This window comes from Primulina tabacum, chromosome 16 (genome assembly GCF_025594145.1).
Source record: "Primulina tabacum isolate GXHZ01 chromosome 16, ASM2559414v2, whole genome shotgun sequence".
Taxonomy (NCBI): Eukaryota; Viridiplantae; Streptophyta; class Magnoliopsida; order Lamiales; family Gesneriaceae; genus Primulina; species Primulina tabacum.
The window spans coordinates 32104871-32120190 of NC_134565.1; the positions used below are offsets into that span (position 1 = coordinate 32104871).

General features: G+C 33.9%; 2 protein-coding genes across 3 annotated transcripts; both read left to right on the forward strand.

Moving 5' to 3' along the window:
• The first annotated feature begins 2226 nt into the window (after positions 1-2226).
• On the forward strand, positions 2227-9684 carry LOC142529095 (protein DAY-LENGTH-DEPENDENT DELAYED-GREENING 1, chloroplastic-like). Of its 2 annotated transcripts, XR_012815831.1 has the most exons (8): positions 2227-3248; positions 4745-4830; positions 5573-5746; positions 5856-5970; positions 6380-6477; positions 7379-7514; positions 8972-9121; positions 9542-9684. XR_012815831.1 is itself a non-coding variant. In XM_075634489.1 (7 exons), exons 1-7 carry the CDS (start codon positions 2637-2639, stop codon positions 9038-9040), a joined length of 1290 nt encoding a protein of 429 aa, XP_075490604.1. In that variant the 5' UTR covers positions 2228-2636; the 3' UTR covers positions 9041-9476. The 2 variants fall into 2 exon arrangements, 1 of the variants encoding a protein (XP_075490604.1); XM_075634489.1 differs by lacking the exon at positions 9542-9684 and having other exon boundaries at positions 2228-3248; positions 8972-9476.
• Positions 9685-12442: 2758 nt separating this feature from the next.
• Positions 12443-14943, forward strand: LOC142529706 (squamosa promoter-binding-like protein 3). The gene is made up of 4 exons (XM_075635317.1): positions 12443-13372; positions 13526-13665; positions 13750-13974; positions 14650-14943. The coding sequence occupies exons 1-4, from the start codon at positions 12780-12782 to the stop codon at positions 14850-14852; spliced, it is 1161 nt and encodes a 386-aa protein (XP_075491432.1). The 5' UTR covers positions 12443-12779; the 3' UTR covers positions 14853-14943.
• The last annotated feature ends 377 nt before the right edge of the window (positions 14944-15320 follow it).

Here is a 15320-nt window from a genome sequence, read left to right on the forward strand (position 1 = left end):
TCATTATACAAATTATAAAACAAAAAAGGGTAAAATAGTAAGTTTACAAAGTAAAATCAAAATAATAATTAATTTGATTGAGTTAAGTACACTGTTAATTATCAAATTAATCTAATATGAAAAATGACAATAAACAAAACGGTAAAATAGTAAGTTTACAAATAAAAATCACATATTTATAATAATAAAATAAAATAAAATAGATGTTAGTAATATTAGTAAATTTTTTAAATGTATAACATTATGATAAATTTATAAGAAAAATCAAAATAATAATTAATTTGATTGAGTAAGTACATTATTAATTATCATAGTAAACTAACATAAAAAATGACTTAAAGAACCTCATGATCATGATAAAATATAAAACAAATGAAAGAGTAAAAAAGAAAACTCACAAATAAAAGTTAAGTACACTATTAATTAACATATTAAACTAACATATAAAATTACTTAAAGAACCAAATGAACATAACAAAATATAAAATAAATAAAAAGGTAAAAAGGTAAGCTCACAATTCAAACTCATATATTTATAACAGTAGTAGAGTAGTAGATATATAAATATATATTTAGAGCAAGATTTGAGTAAGATGAAATACATATCGATATTATATTTGGCACATAAGTTATATTAATTTGTATTAAAATAAAGTAAATAGTCAAAGACGATCTTTGACACATGATAATACACAAATATTCGGCATGACAACAAATCGTTCTAAGATGTATGTAATAGCATATACTTAGCAACAACTCATACACGTATGTTTGTTTAACAAATTGTATATATACAATTTTTGTATCTTTTATTAATTTTAATTTATGAAAGAATAATGCTATTTTATAAATTTTTAGAGGGAATAAATCTCTTAGAAATTTGGAACAAAATATAAAAAATAATCATTATGTGGGATATCTAGGAAAAAATAAAGAAAATATAACAACAAACAATATAGTAGAAACAGAGAAAAATACGTGATGCTCGTGCTCAAAATGGCATCCATTGAAAAAAGTTCAAGAACTATAATACACAAACGAACGAAACTGAAGCTGAAACTACAATGGAAGCTCTAAAAATATATATTAGAGATATAGTTTTTAGCCATTTTCACGTAAAAATAACAATGTTATGAGATCAACTCGACTATCGTGTGTCAATTTTGTAAGATAAATTATTTTTATGATAAAAATATTATTTTTTATTTTAAGCAGCATCATCTCACTAGAGATGTCAATGGGGCGGGTATGGGGCGGGTTTGGCTAAACCCAAGACCCTCCCCATGAAAAAAACTTTGACTCATTACCCGTCCCACCTCAGTTAAATATTCTTCGGACCCACCCCACCTCGAATACGAAACGGGGCCGGGTAGACCTTGAGACCCGTGAGACCCGAATTTTTTTAAAATAAAAAAGTAATCTTTCTTCTCACATGACTGAATTATGAAACAGACAAGCCTATAAATACAACATTATGGAAAATTAATTCATGTCTTCGACCACACATAATAATAACAAACAAAGTATTTTCACGACATAAAAAATTACATAAAAAAAAGAGTTACTAACTCTCCAAAAAAATCTTGACATCCCCAAAAATAAGTCATAATATAATTTAAACAGATCAATATAAAATCAGTGAGTAGACAATATTTAATCTACTAAGATGAGGACCAACTATTCTTCTATTATTGGTAAAAGCAGATTCAAATGCAACATTTGACATAAGAATAGCTAATATCGTTATGGTTGAGGTGAACTACTAAAAAAATGAAAATTAATAAAACTAAAACCCTAGAATATTTATATTATGGGGCGGGTATGTGGCGGGTATTATAGGACCCATGACCCGTCCCATATTCGGACGGGTCTGAAAAATTGAACCCGAGACCCATCTCATGACCCATTTAGTATGCCCAAACCCACCCCATACACGCGGGTCCATTGCGGGTCTGGGTAAATCCCGAACCTATTGACATCCCTACATCTCACACGACCTATTCTGTTTTTTTTAAAAAAAAAAATTAAATATGATTAATGTGTTTATAGTCTTAATTTAACGACAAACGTAAATATAAAATAATAGAAAAATATTTTTCCACTTTATTTTAGCAGTAGAACAGTTACAGGGTATTTTTGGATAATATAAATAACTGAAACACAAATAAATATTATAATAATACAATTTTTTTATTAATATTTCGAAAATGTGCGGTGTCTTGTTTAAGTCAGCATTCGACTCTAGTTACGGAAAACAGCGATGGGTTTATCCGGAAGAGAATGAAGCCAAGACCGGTATCCAATTCCTTTTGCCTTCTTATAACGCCCAATAGATAAAACCCGTAATAGAATTCTGGTTTTCTTTTAAGCTTTTTGCTGGAAGCTTCACGGGCTTTGTTTCCTCCATATTTTAGAGCCCTCTTCTAGCTTCTGGAATCATCTTATCAAGAATGGCGCACTAGCGAATTTCTCTTGTGAAAATCTGAATTATATTGAGAGATGATGCTGCATTTCTTGGTGCTGTGTGGTTGATTGAATCAATGGTTTCTATTGTATGTTTGGTGAGTTTCTCTGACCAAGATTGCATTTTTATAGGTGTATGAGGCTGAAAATGTGGAATTTCATACATTTTCTTCATGAGCAATTCAATTGTTTTGTGTCAAAGTCTAGCTTGGTGCAAGAACAGTAGTTCCAGTAGTTCATTTTCGAATCATACTTCGGCATCTGCTGTAGTTCGATTGTCAAGTGTAAGGAAAAAGTCCCGTCGCCTGGTTGCGAATGCCAAGAAAAAATATTCGAAAAGGAAGAAAAGTTGGTGGCAGAGATTCATTTTTGATGAGGATGGGAATTGGCTTGGTTTGAAAGATGAGGACACGATTGATGTGTTGGAGTCCGAAGATTCTAGTGATGATGAGGTATCTGATTATGAGAAATTTGAAGCGTGGAAAAGGCGAGCTGAGGCAATTGTCGAGTTGAGGGAAGCACAGGACGATGTAAAGAATGAGGAGAGTAGAAGGTGGGAGGATTGGCTTGTTGATGGAATTAGTAATGATATTGTTAATGGTGCATCATGGATTGACAACTCGAATGATGCTGTTGGAAAGCCTGGAAATGATACAGGAGAGGATTTAACAAACATATTTTCTGGGAGAGGATTGGTTAAGTCTGTGAGGGATATGGTTCTAGGCAGAGAAGATGATGATATTCTTTATGAAGATCGAGTTTTTCGTTATGCCTCAGTCAATTCGGTGAGTGATTGATACATTGGCATCAAAATAACTTCGTTAAGATTTAATCTTATGCTTTTATATTGGTCAGACGACAATTCTCATACCATACCTTACTAATTGTCGATCTTGTGGAGTTGTTACAGTGCTAATCACATACAAGAATATGAGTACAATGTGATTTAGTTCCAGATTCTGCAATAGGATTTTTGTTTTGTTATCCAATTTGGGTTGTCCAAATTCATCATGTAGATTATATCATACTTCAGTCGTACAACCTGAAGGAACCTATTTGGAGTTCGAGAGGACTGATATTAGGAAACATTGCTCAAAACATAAAATATGATCCCAATTCTAGTATGCTGATTATGAAAGTCGGCATCCTATATTAAAATCGTATGTTTATGTGTATGTGTATGCATCTACTGTTGGAATCCTGAGGTTCTGGTTTTGACGCTCTAAGCCGTTAAGTCCAAATGGAAAGGTGTTGCAGCTAAAAGACTCTTGTCACGCCATTCAAGGGCACAAATAATGAAAGGACTAAAATGAAACATGAGAGTGCCCTCAGTCTTGTGAATTATACATGTCTCTTAGTTTTTCTATGTGTGGATCTTTCTTATTTCTAGTCATAGATGAAAAGCCATGAATGTTATTAGGCTGCGCCAAAGTAATCAGAAGGAAATTTCCCTTCATCATACTTATGGGATTTTCAGTCATTGCCTTTGGGCTTCATTATTCTGTTAGCTATGTTATCTAATCCATTAACCAGAATGGCACATAACTATTTGGACCACAGAATCTCAGCTTCAATATAGATTATTATAAACACTCTGTAGAACTATTTGAAAATGTCGCTGCTGTTATTGGCCTTGTTGTTGCTCCTCGGATAAGGAGAACAGTATGAATATGTGGGTAACTACCTAATCTTCTCCATGATCAATAATTTAAGAAGGATTCAGATTTCAGTGGAGCCAAAATGCTGTACATAATTACTAGGCCAATCTAAGTGATTGAAGTAAATTTTCCATCGTTATCAATTATTTTCTTTGACAAGGCATAGGTTAGTGATTTCCGCAGCTCAGCTTAGTTGGTTCTATTTTGAACGCATATTGCGGTGTAAATAATTTTAAATTGAAAAATGCACAAGATGCTAGGAAATTATGAAACACGAGGTTTGTTGAATTGGCCAAACAGAGTTAAAAAAAACGAAATTCCTATTTGTGATGCTTATGTCCTTGTATAAAAATAAATTTCATAGTGTTAGCCATTGCCTTTATTTTTCCACCTATCTACTTTTGAGTCGAATTTTTAGTAATGGAATAGTTATAATTTTGGCATATAAAGATGCAGTAGCTCCTTGCATTGGTGATATTTAAGTTCCTAAATTTTTTTGGCATTCTAAATCATCATGCGTATTTGCGTTGATGATTGTTTGAAAAGTATAATAGGCCATCCATGCATGTTGCATCTTTCCATCACAATTGATGTGCACAGTATTGTTAATTTTCTTATTTCAGGCCAAATTTTTGGCAGTACTTATAATTGCTCCATGGGCTATGGATTTCTTGGTTCATGACTATGTTCTCATGCCGTTCTTAGACAGGTATATTTTTACATGCTATACATTGCCTCTTTTGATTAGTGAAGTGATATACTTTTTTGAAGCCCTTGTGATGACATGGTGGTGATCTTGATTTCCAAATTTTAAAAAGTGGAGATGAATCAGCTTACTATTTGTCATTTTCTGAAGGGCACAGATTTGCAATAACAGCCAAGTAGAGAGCTAATTTCAAATTTATTTAAAACTATCTGAAATATATTGGGCTGAAAGGGGGCTTCTAGCGGTTAGTTTGAAATTCATTAAACTTAAATTAAAAAATCCAAACACAACCTAAGGAAACAAAAAGTGAGGAGAGAGGGCAAGGGGGTCACATTTTGCATAGTAAAGTTTTCCCTTTTTTTCCTTTTTTAATTGGAACCATAAAGTTGAAGCAAATGCTCATATGGGACGAGAGTATTGAAAAAACTTTGATGGGTCTGTAAAAGAACAGAATGCTATGAAGAAAAACAGTTAATTTTAGTAAGTCCCATACTTAAGCCGACGAAAACATGGAAAATATTAATTAGGCATCCTGCAATGAATTAAATTGTTGCTTTATGCTGTAGAGAGGAAGTCAATTTTCAAGCTGTATAGGCACGTTATTAGCCCATGATCTACTCTATTTTAATAATAAAGCAGCTCTTTACAAGTTAAGATTAATTTGGTACTGGCTATTTCTCTTGAAGTTGGCATAGTGTAGTTTTATCCATTTTCACTCAATCAAGGTTCCGATTATCTTGAACAGGTATGTCAAGACCGTTCCACTCGCTGCGGAGATGCTTGATGTGAGGAGATCACAAAAGAAAGAAATGATCAAGGTTCTTAATCTTGTGAAAGCGCGTTATCGACTTGAAGTAGAGATTGGTAAATCTCCGCCACTTTCTGATGAGGATCTTTTCCTGGTAATACGACAGAAAGCGTGAGTTTTACTAACATTATAACCATCATTTTCATAAATGCCTTTTTTCCCCTCTGATCATACTTAAATATCTTATCAAATAAGAGGACTCTTCTTTGTTACTAATCAGAATAGCATTGAGAGATGAGCGAAGGTTAGAGAACCGTAAAGCATTGGCAAATATCTGGTCAGACATTGTGTTTGGGGTGTCATTGTTCGCTCTTCTATATTTCTTTCAGAATCAAGTGAGTTTTCATCAAATTTCCCCCTCTTCTCACTTCTACTGCAACATATTATTCTTCTATCTTTTCTCTGTCTCTTGAACTCTGATATATGAACACAGGGCTTATATTAATTTCATGACTATGTCTGTTATAATTACCACTAAGATGTTTCGACATCAGAATGCCGAAGATAATTAAAAGACTCCAGTCAAACATTAACAAGAGGCAAACAAATACAGTTTTGAGTGCAAAGTGCTTGAGCTTGACATTTGTTGATGGTACGAGGGCTAACAATTTTTGTTCTTCTGGTAGTGCCCACTTTCCATTGTTTCTTTGACAAGGTTGCAATCAGCCATCAAATCCTATATGTTTAAATGCATTTTGTATAACTTCAGATGACGCCTTTTCACTTTCTCACAAACTTTTGCAGGTAGCTTTGCTGAAATTCACGGGTTATAAGATTATCAATAACATTTCAGACACAGGGAAAGCATTTCTTATTATACTTGTCACCGATATTTTTTTGGGGTAAAACTCTCTTCTCCCCCTTTTCCACAAAATTATCACATTTTATGGTAGTTTGATCAGTTGGGGTTTTCACTGAAGGACCTGTGTTAAAAGGGAAAGATCTATTAAATTTATGCAAGTGAAACTCACTCATGCCCTTCCTATTTCACTCCGCTATCAGCATAGTTTATTATACCAGAATACAACGGACGATGTTGACGTGGCTATTATGTTGTACGAAACCACCCCTGTCAATTGAGTCCAAATCAATTCATTCTACAATATGTTGCATGCCTTGTAATTTAAAACTGGATCAATTTTATTTTATTTTATTTATTGAACTTCTGTATTGCTTACTGTTTGAACAAATCGTTCACTGCAACTCGACATTTATCTCCAATAATAAAGTCTATCCTAATATCAAACTTAAAAATGTGCAAAACATGAGCATTGTGCATTTCAACAATCCTTGAATTGCTTTTTAGAAAGTTTGAAATTCAAAAAAGGACTGATATATAGGGTATGCATGCACACCAAACTCATGTTCGAAATTTTTTAGATGAATTGAAGCTCACCTAACATCTCAAAATATAGACTTTTTTTTTACTCTGGTGATAATTCGAATTCAAACTTGGCTTGTTTGGTCCAAACCTAATCAACGAGCAATACTGCCAAAACACTCGAATTAAGTTTGAGAATTTTTAATATGAATCGAATGATACTTGAACCGCCTAGAAAAATTCGCCAGTCAGTTGGATTCGTTTGTATCCTTGGCCATGGTATTGTTACTAGGTCTAAATTTTCTGTGAATATGATAGCGCCACTTTCCAGGAACTTCAGTATTCTGCAACTACTCAAGAAAGTGTTTCCCCTTCTGTTATTTCTTTTATAGTTTAGGTGAAAGCATCAGTTACATGTGCAGGTATCATTCTGAATCTGGCTGGCAGACATTATTAGAGGTTATAGTTGAGCATTATGGACTAGAGGTGGATCAGGCTGCTATAACTATATTTATATGCTTTGTTCCGGTCGTAATAGATGCTTGTGTGAAGCTCTGGGTATGTTGCCTATCCATAGTCTTATCCTTTTATTTTATTTTTACGCATCAACGATTTCCTTTTTATCGAAACTAATCTAGCTTTTCTTGAGGTTACTCCAATTATTATTTCATCAAAATCTGTGTGGATAAATTAAGCAAAATGTAGTGCACACATAGGGTAGGGAATGTTTCTAATATTTCTTTAAATTTTTCGTCCACCACCATATGTTAGCAATATATCCCATGTACATGTATTACATCATTCGATTAGTCTTGGATTAGAAATTCCAAATGTGAAAGCAAGTCCATAGTATTTTAAACCCAAACCCTTTCCCATGTTATCTGCGATTAATTTTTTAAATGAGTCAATGCATGATTTGTGACTTTATGAACATGTTATGCAAATATTAGTTCTTTATGGGTCAAAGAACGTAATCTGATGATGGCTTAAATAATCAAACACCTTCCAGCTTTCTGAGCAATGTGTCAGTATCTGGTATTAAGAAATCTATTTTAACTTCATGTCGAGAAGTTTCCACTAATCCTAAGTTACGTCAAGGACTTTAGATAACTTGATCTTTTTGAAAGTTCAAATCTTATGTACATCTTTGCTTTGAAGAAAACGAAATGATGCCAGAAGTTGTGTTAATAAAATCTATCTCGTGTAACATAAATATCTGTTCAGCTTCATTGTGTAGAAATGTCCTGAAAGGCCTCGTTGACATGTTTCATATCTCCTCGATAAATTTGAGAACTGCATTGGGAACAAATATTTTTCTTTAATCCCCAATGATATGATGCCTTTTGTTCATAAAGGTTATCATTTTCTTTGTTTTAATTTTTTGTGTATTTTATGCAATATAGTTCTTCATCTTGCTTTATATAGTAGATGCATGGTTAATATTACTTTATGCGACAAGTTCATAAGTATAAATACAATGGAGCTCTCTTCTTTAGAAATCACAACCTTTTGGTACATTTTAGTTGTTTGGGTTTTTAAGAGACCTCTAGAGCACAAGTATCTAATGGAAGAAGATGTGAAGAATCTTGTCATAATAATTGATGAAACACTCCCAGGACGTATATGGGCTATCAGGTGGAAGTTTTTATATCTTTCGAGCGTCATGGTTGACTACTGAACTAGTGAAAAACAACTTATGAACCATTCCAAAACCGGTGGCTTAATGGAATGAAACTCACAATGGATTATGCTTGTATTTCGGATTTAGTATGTCTTTTGGAGATTCCTCGTATTTGCTTTTTTCACATCTCTAAAGTCATCAAATAAGCTTTCCTCTCTCGCAGAAATGTAAAAAAGGACATAAAACTTGCATTTGCATCAGTTTTTACATTCTCTTCCTTCAAGAAATTCTCTCTCTCTCTAGCTCATCTTATTTTATTCAATTAATTTAATGGATTTTGTTTGCTATACAGATATTATAAATCATTATGCTAATCATTGTTTCCATTTTTCAGTTATTCAAATATCTGCCAAAATTATCCACAAAGGTGTCGAATATTTTCCAAGAAATGAAGAGGCATTAGCCAGATACATATATTTTTTGCCGGAGGGTCATCTTTCCACTTGTTAAAGAATCTTGCTACAACTTGTATTCTTCACCTCAAGTTCGGTTCTCTCTCTCTTTTTTCCGTCCTTCATGCATGGAGGGTTGATTTATTCTTTCATGGAGCTATCAAACCAAACATAACGATGATGCAGGAGATTTTCAAAGTCTGCGCAAGTTGTTTGTAGTCCATGCATGAAAGATATTACGGGTTGGAGGTTTATATATCTGGTTAAACTCTTGTAATTCATCTCTATTGAACCAAGGAACAAAATTTTGACCATTAATAATTATCCAACTTAAATGTTTTAAAAGTACAATAATACAAACCGATGAGTACATAAATTTGTAATTTTCTAAAAATATTGCCAACACTAGGTGCTGTATTATATCGGACAAAGAAATAAATGTTGCATTCTAGTTTTTTGGAATTATAATGTGGTTTTTGCATGCTTGTTTTTGTTTTTAAATGCCTTTCCAGGTTTAGATTTTGCAAATGCAGAAAAAGTTCCCAGCTTCATGGAGCTATATCTGGTCTGTTTATTTCAAACAATTTATTTCGATTATACGATATAATTTATATACAAACATGGGCTGAATACAATCAATGCTGAGTGTGTGTTTTTTGGGTGTTTTTGTAGTCAAAGTAGCAATGGGAAAGAGTTCTTAATTTGGACAATAAGATCGTGGTACGAAAGATAAATGTCTGTGTCATGTCATTATCTCCGGTTTATTTGAGGTGATAAAAATAACATTTTAGATTTTAATATATATGAGTTTTGATACAGTGAGCACTCATTTTGGGAAATTTTGTGAGCATCAACTAAGATGATTTTCACCTATTAAATGTACGAGACATAACCTCAACAATGTTCACATAGGTATCCATGATGAGTGTTCAACATATCAAAATTATATATATATATGTATAAACGAATATCGATATTTTCTATGCAATATACATTTCTTGATACATGCAAGTATTTTAGATCCTATAATATAATAATTTGTGACATGTTTTGCAAAGACTTTTGTCATCGGATAATAATTTTAACGATCTATCTCTAGACACACACATAAGTACGTAGTAAAAACAATTCTTTGACTAAGAGTTTTTTTTTTTTTTGCTTGAATTTACACATTATGTATTATAAAATTCATTCATTCATACCTGGATTTATGTTGGTTGTAAAAAAAACTCATTTCCAACAAATAAATATAATAATAATAAAGTATTTTAGGATTAAAAAAATATACAAATCTAATTGTAAAACGTTTAACAAAACTATTTTTAAAAATAGGGTTTGAGAGATGAGCTTTAATAATTAAACTCTCTTTCGAGAATAGGGAGATTGTAGATCGTACTTATTGCGTAACGACCCCCTTGGGCACTTGGGTGCCGGAGAATAGGTGTGCCTTTTGGAGTTGGTTCGCAACACTTGTATGGTTTTAAGGATCATATGCGCTCGAAATTTCAAACATACTAGCAACATTAATCAGTTGTCTACGACAAGATATTGATACGTGAGATCGACCTTACGAGTTATCAACCATTCATTATGTGTTATCAATTCCTAATAATCTAAGCGTGCACACCTTCATTTTAAAATAAAATTTACTTATATCTTTTTTTAAAAAAATTAATGTAACATATATATATTAAAAAAAATGAACAACATTTGTTAAATCTTGATCTTAATTAAATTATCTCTCACAAAACAAGTGCAAATATATCTTCAACTTCAGAGATACCGAAGGAGGAGGATAGAATATTATAATTTTTTGAAATAATTGTTTGACCAAAATTTTGGCATGTGATCTTTTTAGCCGACCTACAACAACAAAAAAAATTCAAAATATTTTTTAGAAATATATATCCCACCTCTTTCGCATGTGCAAAACTGTTTACTAATAAAAAAATATTTACGTAGAATCGAACGTTTGTCGTTTTAATAAAAATTATAACGAATGATAACAATATAATTTAAATATTTTAAATCATATAATAACTCAAATTTCATTATTCAATTTTTATTTTAATATAAACAATTATTGCATTTTATAACTATGTTTATTAATATTTTAATATACGATATATTTTACAAATTTAATATAGTAATGATGACGCGATGAAGACATGACAATAAATGATGATGTGGTGGTGATGATGAAATTGATAGTCGTGTGTGTGGGTAGGGGAGACTATTGCCGGGCAGCGGGCAGCCACTGGTCAATGCCATTTCCATAACCAAATTTTTTTAGTGATGACCAAAATAATTCTGACCTCTGCCGATGTGCAAAAGATCTCCTACAGTGAATTAATGTGACACTAAATTCAATTTATTGTGCATAAGGGAACATCAGTTTGTTCCATCCGTAAACTTTATATATATATATATATATTGGAAAAAACATATCAAAATTATATATTTAACATGTAACTACACGCGCAACATGTCAAACTTATATATATTAACACAATTTAAATACGCAGTAATTGTAGCTGAAAGTAGATTGTGCTACTGCAAATATGTTTTCATGAATGTATATTATAGCTCTACTTTCTGTTGGAAAAGCCTCAAAGATTCAAGTCCGAGAGAAAATTGAATCCGACAGCAGTCCCTCCTAGTTCATATAATTTTCAGACATAAGAAGCCAACCATAATTGAAATTATGTTGTTCCCAATTATGTGGACACATCTGTGGATTTACAGAAGAGTACGTTTGAGTTTCGACTACCAGGTAGGGGGAGGCTTCTTGTCCCACAACCATATTTCCCATCATGTACTTAACTTTATAAGAACACGAGTCATTTAGCCGCGTAATTGCATAAAATTGCTTCCTCCGAAAATACTTGAATTCATGAAAGAAACGGATCCACGACATATTACATAATAGCACCAGCTCTCCACCAGTCACATGCGATGCAAAGGCCAGAGAACATATGCCCTCATATTTATATTTCAGGTGTACAATGAATGCTTATCGAAATAAAGCCCGATAAATGAACACTCGATGAGATAAAAAGTGACTATGGATTTTAAACTTTGATCTGTTGGGGTTAGAAAACTGTGGGTGGGTGGTGGGCAGCAATGAAAAAAGAACAGTACATATAAAAGAATTACATGGTATTTTATTTCCCTTGTGATAATGCATGTGGTGACTGGATAAAGAAAGAAAGAAGAAGTCCCGTGGAAAGGGATAATAAACTGCTGGTAAACTGAATCGATTTGAATTGCAAAAGGATGCTCTTCATTTGTTCTTTAGTTGAGACTACTTCTCTCTGTCGTCTTAATTTCGTGGGGTCAAGCATGCGTCCCTATATCAAATGAAATAATAGAGATGGTTTTTATGCAAAAACCCATCTCGTTTCTAAATTAAAACCTTGGTCGTAGCATGTTTTTCTAGAGGCAGCATTGATCCTGTTCACCACCTATCTTGTACTCTGCTTCCTTCCTACGCAGAAATTCTTGATGTAGGGTAGAATTGATCCATCTATATCTCTAGGGCATTTACTCTGTTGCTCGAGCATTTAAGCTTATTCTGTTCATCCGTTTTGCCCGGTGCTTTATTCTATAGTGTTAAATGTGCTTAAAGACTTCGACCTAGAATTCAGGAGCTGCAGCAGTCTTTACTGCCGCTAATTCAATGCGTTTTGTGATTGGTAATCATCACCTTCAAGAGGGAAATGCTTGGATTTTCTGAGGGTTGTTTCTGTAATGGAAAGGAGGTATTCAGAAAGTTCAAAGGGGTGGGAGAGGGAAATTTTAGCTCTGCCTAGTGAGAAGTCTGATGAAATCCCAGAAAAATATGGTCATTCTGCATGTCCATCTGGCTGTAATTTTTGTCTACACGGTAATGAATTAGGAATCTGCTCGTTTTCTATGCATCCTACGTCCGAATCCGCCGCTGTCGATTCCACAGATGGTTACTGGAAGTTTAGTTCTTTGCCTCTGCACAGCATGAGGACAAATGGTACTGTTTCAGATTATTCTGAGGTTTCTGTCTTCTCTAGTGAACCAATGCATATTGGTTTAAATCTTGGAAGACCGAAAAAACATGGGGATAATTTTTCGGCTATGGGTACTAAAAGTTTGGTTTCTACAATTCCTGCATCGGGTACAGTCTCGAAAAGATCGAGGGCCTATTATCCAAACGTGCAGAATCCTTTTTGTCAAGTCGATGAGTGTAATCTTGACTTGACCTCAGCAAAAAATTACCATCGCCGCCATAGAATCTGCGGAAGCCATTCCAAATGCCCGTCAATAACAGTTTCCGGGAGAGAACGGCGTTTTTGTCAACAATGCAGCAGGCAAGTACATATGATAAATATCGCAGTAGCAGTTGGAAATAAAAATATATATATCATAAAAATTGGTACTTTCAAGATTACGAGATATCGTTGATCTAAAATACTTGATCCGTATTTGATTTCTGAAGGTTACTGTTTTAATGTATTTCAAAGGTTACATGACTTGTCTGAATTTGATGACAAGAAGAGGAGTTGTCGGAGGCGACTCTCTGACCATAATGCCAGAAGGCGAAGGCTGCCACCAGAGTCTACTAAGCTCAGTTCACCTGGAGTACTATCTTCCGCATTATATGGTGTTTTCCCCTTCCAAACTCAATCGTCCCAAGTTCATATTCCTTAAATCCTCATCAAATATTGTTTTTCGTTGAAATTAGCAGATCCGAGGCCACATAATGTGTTAGTGAACAGGCGTTCGGTCCCAGTTTTGAATCAAACATGGGAAAATAATAGCTTTTCCGTGGCAGCTCCCTCAAAAGTTGGTGGACTCGAAGGGACAATATGTTTTGCTGCCAACGAGATTCATGATTCTGACCCCAGTCTGCGAATTGACCAAGGGATGCTCTGGGCCATCCAGATTCCAAGTCATCAGAATCTTGATCGTTGTATGTCAAATTCGACTCCTCGTCTATTATTTGTTTGTTTATGCTCTGTTTAGATATTACTTATCTGTGAAAGAAATAGAGCACCCCCTTTGAGCTGCAATCACGATTCTGTTCCCTCTACTCCTCTGTACGGTTACACCTGTAACATAAAAACAATCAAACATTCTATAATTCTTTGCAAGCCTCGTATGGGATTTGCAAAAATAGCCCTTGATTGGTTGGACCCGCTTTTCAAAAATCAATATTCGGTGCTTACCCCTCGATACAATCTATAATATTCTGTCATCAATGTTATTGACACTGATCCACCTTTCGTAAGTCGTTCTTGCTCCTAATATGATAGCAATGATGTTTGCTGTCGCGCCTAACAAGGCCAGACCATAATCAGGAACAACCATACTACCAATTGTAAGTCTCCTTGCACCACATCTTGTTGCACTTGTACAATTAGTCCTCTCTCGAGAAACAATAGTCAATGACGAACCTACTTCGAATGACTTGCCCTTGCCTATTATTTTCATTTGTGTTAGAAACCTTTTTCTCGGAAAATGGCCCAAACGATGATTTGATATTTCCATAATACGTCCCTTCACCTGTAAACTAGAGATAGGAGAATCATTGCATGTTTGTTGGCCATACATTATGGTCTCTGCTTAATTAACTTAAGTATCACAGGTTGGAATGTACCTCCGGCGAATCCTCAGGCAACACCAGATCTTCTGAGAGTTCACTCACGTCTGTCGTCTAATCCTTGGATGTTAAACGAAGCCATTCCCACTCCAACAGCGTATTCTTGGAATAAGTATAATCCAGAAAGACACATAGATGATCCACTTCAGTGGGCGGCGGCGCTGGTTCACTCGAGCGACAACTTTTGAACAGAACGAGGCCGGACTCAGGTTGCCGACCCAGGCACAGACCGGTTGCAAGGATTTCAATTGTTGAGGGCCGATCATGGCTCCAATCAAAGAGTTTACTTTTGAGTCCATTCGAAACGGGAAGAAAATAATAGTTTTGGTTTTGAGTTCTCTTTTTAGATTTTCTTCCCACCTTGAACTCGAATGCCTTTCTGTTTTTTTGAATATGTTGCATCGTTTTATTATTATTATTTCTTGTCAGTGATTTCAGGTAAACAAGCTAATGGAAAATTCAAATTTTAGGTGGTAAAAATATCAAAGTTTTTCGATTTCGAGTCAAAAATTTCGATAAGATGTGAATATAAAATTTTCTATGTACAGAATAACCAAAATACCAAAATAATATTTATAAATTCAGAAAAATATAATACTTTTAATTAACTAAATCATAAATAAGAAAATTAATTTTACCTTTGTACAATTTTGTTT